We start from the raw sequence: 15,248 nt of genomic DNA, 5'->3' as shown, positions 1-15,248 counted from the left end.
ATTACTGATCAGGCGTGACAAAACGTCTGCAAAAATAAACCATTTATTCCGGTAACAGTTAACAGTATTTTTCGTCTGTCGCTGAAAGTGTGAAATATCGTACAGCAGAGTAGCCGGCGCCTGCGGGTCTGCCTGGACTAATAAGCTTTCAAACTAAGGTGACAAAGTTTGCGAAAGAATTGTTCTGAAATTACTGTTTGCTCTGTTTCCAAACACGTTTTACTGTTTGATCGGGGGTAAACAAAACAGCAACAAGGAAAACGTCGGGAAATAATTCACTTACTTTGCTGGGTCTTGCTGTTGCCTTAGCCCAGCCGCGAGTCGGTTGAGGTTAAGCAAGTGGCTACTCTCATAAGAACAGCATGAATAATAAAGCATTACTGGCGACATTGAAAAGCATTAATCAGCATTTTGACACTAGCGGTGGAGCGTGATGTTTCCCAGGAACTTTTCATACGCTATGTTTGATTTTTACAACTTGTCTCTTTTTATATTCGTGAATCAGTGTCGTTTTAATGGCTGCAAAATGTTGCAACCTTTTTAGAACGCACAGAACGAAAGAGATCTATTTCCTAATCCGAAAATCTACCAATAGCATTCGATTTCCTAAGGGTTATTTAAAACCAAACAAACCCTCTTTAAAAGGTGCCGCTGTAATTAATCAAATTTGACAGATGTCATTAATTATCGCCAAAGGTAGGCGAAAATCTGATTAAATATGTCTGCCAAGGCTCGCCAAAACACGAAGCCTAAAGAATTTAGAGTAGACTTCCTCTGATGAGGTTTGCTAACTCAAGGTGATGCTATAAGGATTATATTCATGAACAGCAGATCCTGTGACAAAGCTACCGTGATCCTCTAATATGAGCTGACATTATCTACCACGAATGTATGAGTGCATGTGCCAGGATACTCCTTACATAATAAGCACTCAAAGAAAGGAAAACGTCCTGATAATGTAAGTTCGACTCTTTTCATGTGCAGTTTAAACTCGTGATTTTGAATGAAAAGGAAATGAAGATGTCCTATCACTTCTTATCTGTTCAACACATATCCACATTAGGTGTTACAGAGGGGGGCTTCGAATTTCCGGTAACAAAGGCCTTGCCTGTAGATTTGCTATAAAAACAACATCATCATAGACACTCTTTTCACGAATTTCTGAGCAAGATTCTCTAGAAAAACATACTTAAATTTTGACATGCTTTAGTTGCCCCATCGAAGATTCCGTTGCCTCTTGTTTTGTTTGTATACTGAGGACGCGACTGTTTACCACCCTTGCTGTGCTTCTTTGCCTGGTTAACAAGCTTTTAGGAAAAAAAAAACAAGGGAAACATTAATCAAAACGTTGCATTTTTTCATTTTTACGATTCTTCCTGATTCCTCCTCCTCTGTTTATAGGGTCTTTGGATTTCGAAGGGACTTAACTACAGAGATACACTGCAGAAATCTCAACTGCAGAGGTACAATGCAAAAATCTAAAACAGATAAACTCTTCATGTTATTATCGTTAGTTGAAACAGGTTTCACAATAGCGGTACTCTATTTATGTAAGTTCCTGCATTAATTATTATTTTTGGAATATCTCTCAGATACATTCGCAAGTAAGTAGAACGAGTCAATGCTGTAGTTTTTGCTTTACAGGTACACATTTAAATCATGTCTTTTTATGATGTGACTCTGCATTGCTTGGAGCCTCAGACAAGAAATACCTTGCCACCCATAGCTATCAGTATAATCTGTAGAAGACTTGGAGGATAGATTGAAAGTTTTACATATGATTTAAAATTGATGTTTTTCGTAATACCAAGTTCACTTTGTCAGAATATATAGATAGTCGAGTGCCGTGCGCGAACGGTCGAGTTTCGGTCACAAACTTCACACGTGTATGTATCATGCCACAAACGCGAAGTTGAAAGCTTTTTAAAACCAAAAAATTGAATATTAATTTTATTTTTACAAGATCTGAAGAGCAAGCCAGTTGAATCAAGTATATGTCATGTTTAAAGAGACTTGCTAACCATTCACGAAGCCACCGAGTTTATATAGTTGCACCGCTCGAGAGAACCATTCGAGACATCTTCTGTCAATTGACATAAAAGGAAACGTGTGGTGCTTTCATATTCCGTTTAATTTTAACAAATTAAACACTACAGTGACCTTTCTCTTCACATCAGTTCGGTGACCAGATCTTTATTTACGAGCTTGCAGTAGTCGCAAAGTGATTAATTTAAATTCTTCGACATTGTTTGGATCCCGTTAGCTGTAGAAATCATGGAACTTTCAACATAATATTCTTGAACCCAGCAACCTTTTTAAACTCCAAATCCGAAGGCACATATCCTAAGAAATTCATACAATAAAAAAGTCTGCTCGCCGACCAAGCACAGCCAGGTTTTGTCTACTTTCAGTAACCTCTTAAAATTATTATTTTTATTTCCCTAGGTGACACATCCGACTGCTTCAATTACATGAAACAGCATAAAACATCGACCTTCACAGCTATCGTTCCACTCATCACCGTTGTTTCGACTCGATTTTTTAAATATTTTATGGTTAGAAACCCCACCGTTTTAGTTTCTTCAGGTGTGAAGTGCCAGATTAGTTCTAGATTCAAAGGAATTACTGCTTATTAAAAGATGTTAAATTCACACCCTCAACAGTTGCCGCAAGGTTCCCTGAGTATTAAAATGTAGACACGCTGGCGACAGAGGTGCGAAAAAGACAGAGCAAAAATACACAGCCAGGATTCAAGCAAACTCTGTGTATTTGTAATTCCTGTATGGCGTTAACGACAAGGCTGTATTTCCTATAATTCTTTAATGCTTTTCTTAAGAATGTGGGATTTTGATAAGACATCACTGAAGATGTAAATATTCTGCCATTTTAAGTTGCGTTTATAAAGAGTCAAGACGAAGTGTGAGGCACTCGAAGATAACAGAATTGATTGAAGCGGTGTTTTGCTTCATGTAGATCCCATGACTTGCTGTTTATCAATATCCTTTCTTGTCACGGTAATTCCGCTCATATCAGTCCATTTCAAAGGACAAATCTATCATATCATTTGAAGATCCACTTCATAAGAACAACCTGAACAAAACCGTTGAACAGAAAGTACGTTCATAAAAGTCAGCATTACTCTTTTAGTACTGACTCTTGTCACCGACACTAAGACATTTCCAAGTCATGAATTGCCAGTCAAAAACTGCCTCCTTGATCATCCCTCATTACGACAATAAATATATTTTTTTTCATGAAATGTAAAGTTGGTTCTTTGATCCGTATCTGTTCACATGGATTGGAATTGGGACAACAAGTTTAGGAGCATGAAGCTTCCTGTTGCCGTGAACTTGAACTCCACCGAGCGTCCTTACTCGCTTCCATTTTGCGCGTCTGTTCTGAAACCAAATTTTCACTTGAACTTCACTAAGCTTTAATGTCCTCGCAATCTGCGATCTTTCCTCTAATGAAAGATATTTTTTTGTGTGAAATTCTCGTTCAAGTTCTAGGAGTTGCTGGCTGGTAAAAGCTGTTCTTTTACGTCTCGATTTGGTTCCTCCCTCGGAGTCGGAATTTTGATCTCCTTGTTCGTCCTCTAGATCATCACTTTCACTGAGCGAGTTTGGACTGGCTTGGCCTCCCTCTCCTGGTTTACAATAAACAACAAATATGTTTCAGTTTGTTGCGTTCAACTAATGTTATAAAACACTACTTAGGTTAGCTACAGAGAATGACTTGACCAAACGTAACAACTTGTTAGCTGCTTCCGAAAGTAATCGCCTCTTTCTGGAGTATTAAAGGCAAGGTAACACAGAACGTAATAACACGGCATTTGGTTGTCACACTGCCTTATTGCTTGCAAAACGTTTTCAAAGATCAATCTTAACAAACGATGACATTCTAAAAGTTAAAAGCTTACTTTCTGTTATTGCGGCGCCTACATTCCTTTAGAACTTGAATTTAATTAACCGGTGCCAGTTTTTAGAACACAAAATTGTAAATATGAGACTTACTTGATGGCAAAGTAGTAGGGTGGTCCATTACGTTTTCTCCGTGAAAATGTTTGTCCAATTTTTCTCGCGCCATTTCAGATGCTGGGACGGTCTCCTCCAAATAATTGAAGTCAATGCCCCGTGGTGTGAGCTCTACCAAATTCTGCATGGCACTCAGTGGCCCGCGGCTTGGAATCCCTAGACTCGCCTTGTTCTCATCCTCTTTTTGTTTCGGAGGATCTATCCTGGAAATAATCGATTCAATAGAAAAAGAAATCGAATTTTGCATCGTTAATGTCGGCCCTCGTTCCTTTTGTATTACCACACGAGCGGACACGAATTAGTGACTGACTGGATCGGTATATTGTTTCTGATCGGATTACGGCCTGTCTTAAGCAGACGTTACTAATTACAGGGGTTGAGATGTTTTACGTCAGTCGGGCCCATCCTATTGGTCGATAACCTGTTAACCGACAGGTATTGAAGATTCTCGCACTCAAGTTTCCTATACTTGGGGCACAAGGTCTAAATGGCGTCATGCCATAGGACCATTGCGGAGTAAAGAAATAACTCAGCTCCACCAAGCCAATCAAGAATGATTAATTAAGTATAATGAAGTGGAATTTCTCTCATCAGTTTAAATGTTCAGTTTACAATGCGCTTTTATTCCTTGATTGCCCGGGCGGTATTTTTCTAGTTTGACCAATAAGAGTTACTGTGATCACACTGTTCGGATTTGACGAGGGGTTAATTATTTCTTCTTTGACTAAAAAACAAAGCCAAGGTTCGACAACAACCAGCTACCTTTATTCATCGAAAAAGCGCGGTAATGAGGCTCTTAAAAATCTTATTACTAACTGTCATTAGTCCGAGAAACATAGTTAACACCATCAATTGAGACTTGAATGTCTTGTAAACAACGCTAACGGAAAAGTATACAGAAAACAATTAACCAGCCGGGTCAGTGCCGAAAATCTCAGTGTAAAGGAGAGAAAGTCTGTTTAGGTTTATCGTAGCACCTTTTACGCATATAATCATCATTGCATGAGTTGAATAATTCGAGACCAGAAATTACAAAGCCGTGGAGTTCACCAGCCGTTCGTTGACACCTTGTTCAAACTTCCAAAGGCTTTGAACAGGGAAAGATCCAAACTGAATGATGTTATTTTCCGGCTCGCAGCCGATTGAAATTTTGTACCTGATTATGGTTTCTACAAATAGCTGGCGACTGATTAGTTGTTAACAATATTCTGGTGATAGAGTACAACACCGGAACATGGAGTAGGAGACCTGATAAGAATGGAAGAGTTGTAGTGAAATGTCTGCCAATCAAACGGCGAAAGAAAATTGATATCTGTCTGGAAAACAAAGTTCTGTAACCCAGTCTTATTTTATTCCAACAAATCTTTTAAGTATTTATATAATGACATGCGGTAACATATTCTGTGGACTTCTTTAGTGTCCTTTTACATCAAGTTCCTTTACAAACGATTCTTTTGAGGTTGGTGTTTAGTTCTCGACCAAATCTAATCATACTACTGTACTTTGAAACTGACCAGTAATTACACATGCATGATCGCTGCCTGTGCAAGTGTGAAAAGTTCTTAGGAGCGGCGCCTTCGGGTCTGGCAGCCCTTTCACAAAGGAAATGAAATCAGATTAAGCGGTTAGATGCTGTTTCTTTGGATAATTACAAGAACTGATGACATGATTCATTAAATTGTCCTGTGTACACAGCAAAAGACACCGACACCATTAATTTGATAATCCCTTAAGCTGTTCCAGAACAAATAGCGATGTTTTGAAACATCTAAAACATCTAGACTGAGAATTTTATAATGACCGCTTTTCTACTTTTGAGCTAAAAGCGAAGGAGTACCACACTCTCGTCGCCACAGATGACACATACACCAAGTTTTTGCTGGCATGCATCGCTATGCATTGGCCGATTCATTTCAGAGACTCGGAGTACTTGGCCGCGGTCGAGTGGGTCTGGGCCTTGTGATCAAGTAGTACCTTCCATAATTGCATCTGCATAGATTTTCTGAGAACTTGAAGGGTTAAACAAAAACTACCTTGGTCGCTAAAACGGTGCTCAGTCAGGAGTTGCCAGACCTGCCTGGGGGTTGGGGCCTACGAGTAAAAGAAAAAAGAAATAGAGCTGCTGCTAGACTAGAAAATGTACTTTAGTTGTCATGTTGGTCAATAAGTATGACAAGCTTTCCAATAAAGAAAAGGTGCAGCTGCGTTTAGTTTTCTGTTTTTTTACTACGATACCTACGCGTTTATGGATCCTATTATTCTTCTCCTAAGCATGGGCGCTATATATGTAAAAACCTTCGGTATAAATCAAATTGTTTTTTTCTATAATAATCCTGGCTAAGAGCCTGTGTCGGGCATGCCAGGGGTTGCATTTCCATACCCCTAAAACAGTCTGCTTCACCAATAAAACTAGTATGTACTTCAAAGATAAACAGACTTCATTAACTTCCTAGATAATATGGAAGTCCCAGAAACATCATCCTAGCTTGTGTCAAAGGTTGGGACAAGCCTCTACACAAACATTTTTTTTTTTTTACAATACAATACAATATTTTACTCTACTTACAGAACGGTACCGGCAATACTTTCTTTACTTACAATAGGATACAATACTCTCTACTGATATTATGCTACAATATTTACTCTACTTACAATACGACACGGTTCTTATTCTACTAATACTAAGATACAGTACTAACTCTATTTTATACGAAACAATAATAATAATAATAATAATAATAATAATAATACAATACTTACTCTACTTACATTTCATTACATTATCCTACAAAACAATGTACTACATTGTATTATATAACAAGACATTACATTACGGTGCAATACTAAGTATCTTAATAACATGACTTGATATTACAGTCCGCTACAATTGCATTTCAAAAACGTAACTTGGAACACCCTCCTTAATTTTTTTAATATTTGCTTATAGCAATAAATCAGCCACACGGCCTTGTGAATAGCGTATTGGTGTTATTAAAATTGACAAGAGAAATTGACGAGAAGCACAGGAGACAAATTAACAGGTATCGAACGAGCGTTGAAAAGTTAAGAAATTCTCAAATCTAAGAGACTTCTCTTGACTTCTGCAGATCCAAATGTAATAGCTAGCAAGTAAGCAGAAATGACGAGTTTTCTTGCTAAAGAAAAATGGTTTAAACCTAATACTATTGCTGGACTGAAATTACTGGTTACGTTTTCATGGTTTGTTGTTATCCACTGTTTAAATTCTTGCCAAAAATGCGAGGTTACATCACAGGACCAAAATAAATGAATCAGACTTTCCGCCTCAGTTTTACAGAAGGTGCGCAAGTCAGTTTGTTTTATTCCCACTTTCTTGAGAAAGGAATTCGTGGCAAGTCTTCTATGTAAAAGTTTAAAAATGAAAAATGATTAGTGTAGTAATTTTCGTGCATTTAAACCGGAGTAGGTAAACCGACTTCCAGTCAATTGTTTCGTGACTTTCAAATTCACAATCAGCCAACCATTTTTCCTGACTTGGAAAAGGGGATTTTTGCTTTATAGTAACGAGCCTTTCATAAGCAACCTTGGTAGGCTTTTTGGCTTTTAAGAAACTTTGAAGAAAGCTTTGAGAGGATGTGGTACTAAGTGACCGGCTTTCTCTGAAAGGTTTTAAAGAAGATTTTAGACCACGAAGAACTAGAAAGACGGTTTGCTTTAACATTGTTGTAGTTGCCAGTCAAAAAAATACTTCCATTTGCCGTAATTTTCTGAATCAAGGTACTTTTTTATCCACGTGGATTTAAGAGCTTTGTTAAAGGATATTAAATCTATCATTCTCAGACCACCTTCTGAGTAATCGCTGATCATTGTGTTTCGTTTGATCTTGTCTCCCTTGCCATTCCATGAAAAGTTGAAAAATAGACTATTTATTTCTTCCCTCACACGTTGATTTGTTGGGAGGGGCGACAAAATGTAAACTAGTTGAGAAACTATCAGGCTCTTTTAAAAGTACTGTTATTTTTCCAAGCAAAGACAATCTTCGTAGTTCCCAACAACCTAAAGAGTTGGACACTTTTGCGAGTTTATCAGCACAGTTTGCCTCCAAAGCATCTCCCGGGTTTGTAGAAAACCAGACACCTAATACTTTAAGTTTTTTACAGGGCATAGTTTGTCACCTCTCTATATTTATAGGCCCCGATCGATCTAAAGAACGTCTGTTTTTCTGTTGTTTAATCTTAGGCCTGAAACCTTACTAAAATTCTCCAGAACTTGTAAAGCAGATATCAGAGATTCCTTCGAGCCGTCGAGAATAAGGGTTGTATCATCGGCGTACTGGCTAACTTTAATTTCATTTTTGGATACCATTATTCCTTTTATGGTTTCATTTTTACGAATTTTTTCAGAAAGAACTTCGACCGCAAGAACGAAGAGGTAAGGCGAAAGGGAGCAGCCCTGCCTAACTCCCCTTTCAAGTTTCAAAAAATCCTTGGACCACACATTGTTTAGAACGCAGCTCTCGATGCTGTTATAAGAGATATTATCGTTTGTCTCACGATGTAGTCACTTGAGATGTAGATCGCGACGTTTCGACTGCTTACTGCTAGTCTTCTTCAGGCGATAAGGTCGACTGATTGCATGGTATCATTTATATCACAAAGGTCGGCTGTGATTGGTGCATTTCGATCCTCCTATCGTTCCATTGTTCCGGCGAGTAGCTGTTCCCTCAGTGGTCCGCTGTTGTACCGTTCTCCTGTTGTTGTGTTTCTTGATCGTGGGTATCCATGCTTCACGAATTTCAATTCCACTATCCCTGTTGATGTTATTATGGTGAAGTCTTATGTGAATAGCTTCCTTGACCCTACGTGTGTACCAGTGAGGATCTCGATCAATAAACTTGACCTCATTTCAGATAGATAGTGGCCGGTCTCGTGGGTGTGTTCAGAAACAGCGGAGGTCTGGGTACGGACGAGTCGTATATCCCTGTCGTGTTCTTTGATCCTCTCCTGCATAGATCTCCCTGTTTCCCCGATGTAGACTTTGCCGCACTCACAGGGAATCCTGTAGACAACACCATCTTGTTTAGCCGGGTTGACGGTGTCCTTTGGTCGCACTAAGCGTGACCGAAGTGTCGTGTCGGACTTAAAGACGGTGCGAATGCCTTGTTGTTCTAGGCAGCGGCGGAGAGACTCCGAAACTCCTTGGACATAAGGTAAAACGGCGGTGGATTTAAATTCCGCGACAATAAACCGGCCTTTCATAAATCCAGTTTGGTCGCTATTTACCAGCTTTGGTAGTACTTTCTTGAGGCGGTTAGCAAGAGCTTTGGCCGCAACTGATCTTAGTCGCAATTAAGTAAGGTAATTGGGCGCCAGTTTCAATAAGAAATGGTTCTGCATCTTTTTTTGGAATGAGTTTAATTATTCCTCGTCTTTGAGTCACTAAGAACTGCCCCTTTTGCTACGCGTAGTTGATTGAGGTTATCAAGTAATCAGATGTCGTTCCAAAAGATTTTGTAAAATTCTGCAGGAATACCGTTCGAACCTGGTGTTTTTTCTGGTTCCATACTTTTCAATGCTTGTAGACACTCTGATTTGGTTAGCAAGCCTTCACAACTTTCTTTTTCATCTGCATTTAGGATATTTGTGTCCTCAAAAAAAATTAAAAATTCGAGGGTTCGGATTGTTGTTCATTTATGCGGGATTTATAAAGATCTCTGTAGAAATTTTCACACTGATGTAATATCTCTGTCCGACGAAGCAAATTCATTTTCTCCAGTTTTTAATTGGCTAATAACGCCGTTTTTAAAATACCTTTTCTCGAGATTTAGAAATTTAGTATTTTACAGATTGTTCACGGATTTTTAGTTTAATCATCTCCCACATCAAAGTGGGATTTACGCTGTTATCATTAACATACTCGTCGTTGACTTTTTTGATTGTCATACGAATTTGATTTACGTAATTAAGATCTGAGAGAACGGAATTGTCATGTTTCCAATAACCAGGACCTCGTTGATTTGAGTGTAGTGCTGCACTAACTGTAATAATAGAATGATCCGTTGTAAATCCCATCGTATTGTCAGCGCGTTTTACATTGCACATCAAACTTTGACTTACCAGAAAAAAAATCTAGTCTACACTGAATCTCAGGTTTTTTTCCGGCGCCAAATGTATCTGAGTGTGTTGGGATTTAAAACTCTCCACGCGTCAATGAGATCTAGCTCGGTAATAAACTCCTCTAACGTTTTAGCTGATCTAGTGTGCGTTTTGTGGCGGCCACCTTTTTTGTCTTTATCAAGATCCAGTATCAAATTAAAATCACCACGTATTATTAAGTCATCGCATTGGAAGTCACTCAGTTAAATGGTCAAAAAAATCTTGGAAAAAACTAGGCTCATCTTCGTTAGGGGCGTACAGGGTAGCTAAGGTCATACATTTCCCTTCAGTTTCAATGTCACAGATAATAAATCTACCATTTGTGTCCAAGTATAACCGAAGAATAAGGAAAGAAAAGCTGTTGTTAAAGAGAATAGCAACGCCACCTTTTGCGCTGGAACAGCAGCTAAAAAGTGACTTGTAACCCCATTCTGAAGACCAAATAGATATTATATCGTTGCTGCAGTGCACCTCTTGAAGTAAGTAAAGGGAAAATTCTTTTTCCTCAGCCAGTTAAATATTTCACTTCTTTTTTGCTTGTCCCCCATGCCTCGTACGTTAAGAGAGCTACTTTGTATCTCCATATAAGTTCTTACTAATAAGAAGATTTATGATTTCCAAAGCCGTGTAGCTGGAAACTTGGGACGAAGGTTCTAGCGGAGCTAAAAGTACGAAAAAGAATACACATATACAAAGAGAAAATAACAAAGAGTTTTTGACAGCACAATCAGACATTAAGAACATTAAAATTACTTTTGTAGGATTGACGCCCTGCGGGATTTTGCAAAGGTGTTTAGAGTTATACGTTGTTGTGCCCAACGGGATTTGTTTTTCTGCCCTGGGGAAAAAAATTTACTAATAATATGCACATTGGGTTTCAAAATAGCGAATACTTATTTCCATGTTACAATGGCAGCTAAAGGGAAAAAAATTATTTTAGATTATCTGGGATTGTGTTATAGTCGTATTTTTGATTGTCAATTATCGAATACCTCTTTGACTATAACTTTGACTTTGTCCATTCCTAGCTCATCTCTTGCCTTAATTATTGCCTTTATTACGGCTTCCCTCTCTTCTTGAATAGCGCCCGCGAAGTCCTCTGTTATGTAAGCATCTGAGTACACAGTGGATTGTTTAATTTTACCAAGTTTCGCCCAAACAAGGTTTCTGTCCTCTCGGCTTACGAAGCGCATTATAATCGGTCTTGTTCTTCTCTGCATTAGTTTTCCCACACGATGAACCGCACAGAATCTTATTGAAGAGGTGTCCAGCTTCAAATCTCTCTGCAAGATGTCGTAGATCATAGCTTTGCAATCTTCCTTCTCCATTTCTTTGATGTTGTTGAATCGCAGATTTTCTCGTCTCGTGTACTGCTCTAAATTGGTATTTCTTTCGGTTCAGTCCTCTACACAAACATACCACAGGATGAAGGCTTACTACCATGTGCAAGAAGTCAGTATGCGAGCGTTTCCATAACAAGCGTCCTTATTTTAATTGCAAACCATTTCCTCAGAGATATGCTAAGACTCAGATCAATGGAAAGGACTATCTCCAAATACACGGACCCGCTAGGAGAACCAAGATGGCAGTACCTTTTGCATTATGGCAGCCGTTGATACAGAAATCTTAAGTGAGAGCACACACATACACATACGCAAAAAAACACATTGGTGTGGAAAAGATATGACGACAACGTGATCTCTTTGTGGAACATAAGCGTAGAGGAAATAACTGGGTTGACTGAACAGGCACTCAGCCATCATCCATTTATTAAATTTACAGACACAATCGTGAGATCCAAACGTAACTCTGAAGGTAAAGAAAGTACATTTGCGAACAGTGGAAGCCGTGTAGGCCTGTCACAACGTTTTAATTTCTTGAATATCAATATTACCCGGAACTCCTTTAGCGACTGGAGGCTCCTACCGCGAAGCAAGCTCAGAATTTTGACCAGGAGCACTGGAGGAGTCCCTGGAGATAAATAATATTTGTCATCCTTTTAAGACCTTTCGCACTATTTGATGTTTGTGAAAAGGGGACAATAATCCATCATTTTAAATTGAAACAAATAATCAGTAATCTTTAAATTTAGTGGCCAATAATCTGAATCCTTTAAAATGCCCTAATAATCCATAATAGTAAAACTCTAACAGAGCCTCATATAGATTGCCAGCAGTTTCTTTTTCAAGCATGCGTAGTCGTTGGTGTCCATTTATACACCTTCCGGGGGAGGAGAGAGGCAATGTGAGAAGAAGAAGAATTTAAGAATTTGGTGTTCACTTTGATCACGAATCGTGTCCGCCAGCATCTTCTACTCACGGGTACGTTCAGGTTGTACACAAGTTATATGGATAATGTACGAGCAACAAACGGGTGCATACGCCTGCAGCGTTTTTCAACATACTGTCAAACCTCTCTACAACGGCCACCTTGGGGACAGATGAAAGTGGCCGTTTTAGAGAGGTGGCCGTTATGGGGAGGTAGAGCTGTAATATGACACCTACTTTTGGGGGGCGTACAACAATTTTGTATTAAAAAAAATGCTTGTTGTAGCATTAAAATACCTAATTCAATCAAAACATATCAATAAAACAGAAACCAAACAGAAACAGAGACCAATGACGCGCGGTACGGATCAGGTTTCTTGACCTTTTACAAAATAAAATGGGGTTTTGTATACACCATTCGTCATTCGTTTTATCTGGCCATTGTAGAGAGGTTAGTTTGGCAGTTAGGACGCGCTTTAGTGGCGGTTGCCGTTGTGAATAGGTGGCCGTTGTAGAGAGGTTAAAATAAGAGTGAATGTATGGGCCGTCCGCCGGGACGAAAAAAAGTTGCCGTTTTAGGGGGGTGGCGGTTAGTGGACGGTGGACTGCAGATTATAATTAGAATCTAATTAAGTGAACAGTTTTTAAGTTTACTGTCTTTATCCTTTTTTAGAATAATGCTACTATACCACTGACTTTCCAGGATCACTAGGACGTTCAAAGTGGCCGTGAATGGGAGATTCTGATAGATACAGTTGAACCTCCAGTAACAGCCACCTCTCTACAACGGTCACCTCCATACAGCAGGCACACGTTTTGGTCCCGGCGGAAAGTCCATACATTCGCTCTTATCATTCTAACCTCTCCACAACGGCAACGGCCACTAAAACTCGTCCCAACTGCCAAAATAACCTCTCAGCAACGGCTAGTTAATCAAGGACTGACGAACAATGTATACAAAAACCCATTTTTATTGTAAAAGGTCACCAAACTTGCATGATCCGTACCGCGCGTCGTTGGTCTCTGTTTGTATTTAGTTTATGTTGTATTGATACATTTTAATTTAGGTATGCCGTAATAAGCATTATTTGACAAAAAATGTTGCACCCCCGAAAATAAAAACAGAAAGAGGAGTCATATTACTCCACTACCTCCCCCAAACGGCCGCCTTTCTACAACGGCCACTTTTCTCTGTTCCCAAGGTGGCCGTTGTGGAGAGGTTCCACTGTATACAGTTTGAGATAAAGCTCACGTGATCTTTTTAAGACTTTGTCGTGAATATTTTAACAGAACGATTATGTTTGCAAAATGCAGTCCACGCGGAGAAGAATCGAAATTAGTTATTTTTCATCTTTTTATTAAGAAAAAAACCAATTTCCACAGCTAAGCGTGTTACTGTTAAGTAAACAGGCAGTACGGAGTAAGCACCACTTTCAATTAACAAAGCTTCTTCTTCTTTTGTTTTTACTTATTATTGGTGAAATTGAGTCTTCAGTAGCTAGCTTGACTGTGTGCTGCAGCTTGATAATGCCCTCCACCAGTAAATAATCGGGTTTACGCACGAGTTTAAGTGAACTAGCGAGTGAAACAGAAGAAGATAGTACATTTTTAGTCGCTAAAGCTAACACTTCAGCTCAGAGGTAGATAACAAGCGACTAACGTCAGTTACAATCTCATTTAACACTGGACACTGCCTTTCCGTGATATGTTCACTGGATTTGTTTGGTTCGGTTGTTGAGTATGGTCTTGTATGATCACGGAAGGTGAGGAAGGCTTTATGTATGAGAAGATTCAGGTTACCCACACAGCGGCTCAACTATAATGATAACCCATAAAGACAGATGGAAATTTTGAAAAGGAAGTTGAGACACCCCTTAAAGCAATGTCGATTACTCAACCACTTGTCTGTATCTCAGCTCCAATAACAAGAGAAGAGCTTCGTTCGTTGTTTTTGCAGTCTATCGATTCACTGTAGACATTCGAGGCTCTGAAAATGGGGTAAAGGTGTTTTAATTTGGGAAGGGTGGTAGGAACGGCTTGAAAGACAAAAAGGAAAGAGATTCTGGAGGTGCCAGCTAGTTGGTCGTTTGTGGGCAGTCTTTCACAGTATAATTGGGGTCTGGGAAATGTTCGGACTAAATGACTTTTAATTCGGACCCTGACCCTAATCCCTCTGTGTTCGAGATACCTGGGGACACTCTGAAAGCAAACACAAGGGTTCATACCAGTGCACAAGTCAAAGACTAGCCTGGGTGCAGACTTCTACTATTTCCTTTCACGAGGAAAATCATTTTGATGTTTAGCATCCCTTGGCGTGGCTGCGTAACAGCGAGATAAGTGAAAGTGTGACAATTATTTCATTGTTATCGTAATGCCACAACCCGGAAGATTTCAGCGTTTTATGAATTTGTAATAGACAGAAAAGTAAAATGGCTTGGTGGCTCGCTGCAATAGAAAATCAGAATGAAGATAACAATCCACAAGCATGACTATCAGCCAGGGGCGTCTCTCCCTTTAAGCCAGTAAGCCCCGGCTTACAAACTTTTTGGTCCAGGCAATCCGTCGGTATGAAAGGGTATGAGCGGGGGAAACAGATTGCAGCTGAGTTTGACATTCGGCCAGCATGCCAAGAACAACCGGAAGGCAGCAACACAGGGTGAATGTCTCAACCACATACCCAGAGTCCTACTGCATGGTAAAGAGCTGTGTACCTCCCTCTTATTGATAAAATCACCCAAGAAATGAACGGCAGGCTCTTATCACACTGTAAGATCGCATCCTAGCCCAGTATCTTCTCCCGACAACACTGCATG

The 15,248-nt window shown here is 39.4% G+C and overlaps 2 protein-coding genes across 2 annotated transcripts; one reads left to right on the top strand and one right to left on the bottom strand.

The window, feature by feature from the left end:
* Positions 1–757: 757 nt before the first annotated feature.
* On the top strand, positions 758–2,759 carry LOC110055027 (uncharacterized). The gene is made up of 3 exons (XM_089284918.1): positions 758–958; positions 1,402–1,463; positions 2,446–2,759. Exons 1-3 carry the CDS (start codon positions 888–890, stop codon positions 2,634–2,636), a joined length of 324 nt encoding a protein of 107 aa, XP_089141044.1. The 5' UTR covers positions 758–887; the 3' UTR covers positions 2,637–2,759.
* Positions 2,750–4,349, bottom strand: LOC110054925 (uncharacterized). Its single transcript, XM_020761335.2, has 2 exons — positions 4,014–4,349; positions 2,750–3,646 (listed from the first exon to the last, which is right to left on the bottom strand). Exons 1-2 carry the CDS (start codon positions 4,279–4,281, stop codon positions 3,252–3,254), a joined length of 663 nt encoding a protein of 220 aa, XP_020616994.1. The 5' UTR covers positions 4,282–4,349; the 3' UTR covers positions 2,750–3,251.
* Between the last annotated feature and the right edge of the window lie 10,899 nt (positions 4,350–15,248).

The sequence above is a fragment of the Orbicella faveolata genome, unplaced genomic scaffold (assembly GCF_042242905.1).
Source record: "Orbicella faveolata isolate gen_17 unplaced genomic scaffold, um_ofav_v1 contig_13, whole genome shotgun sequence".
Taxonomy (NCBI): Eukaryota; Metazoa; Cnidaria; class Anthozoa; order Scleractinia; family Merulinidae; genus Orbicella; species Orbicella faveolata.
The sequence above is the reverse complement of the archived record's forward strand: the minus strand, read 5'-3'. Positions and strand labels throughout refer to the sequence as shown.

Excerpts from the sequence above, each read along its gene's own strand:
- LOC110055027 (XM_089284918.1), top strand. The coding sequence starts at position 888 with ATGTATGAGTGCATGTGCCAGGATACTCCTTACATAATAAGCACTCAA. Across the intron at positions 959-1,401 it reads AAGGAAAACGTCCTGATAAT|GGTCTTTGGATTTCGAAGGG; the intron begins GTAAGTTCGACT and ends CTCTGTTTATAG. Across the intron at positions 1,464-2,445 it reads CAGAAATCTCAACTGCAGAG|GTGACACATCCGACTGCTTC; the intron begins GTACAATGCAAA and ends TTATTTCCCTAG.
- LOC110054925 (XM_020761335.2), bottom strand. The coding sequence starts at position 4,281 with ATGCAAAATTCGATTTCTTTTTCTATTGAATCGATTATTTCCAGGATA. Across the intron at positions 3,647-4,013 it reads CCCTACTACTTTGCCATCAA|GAGAGGGAGGCCAAGCCAGT; the intron begins GTAAGTCTCATA and ends ATTGTAAACCAG.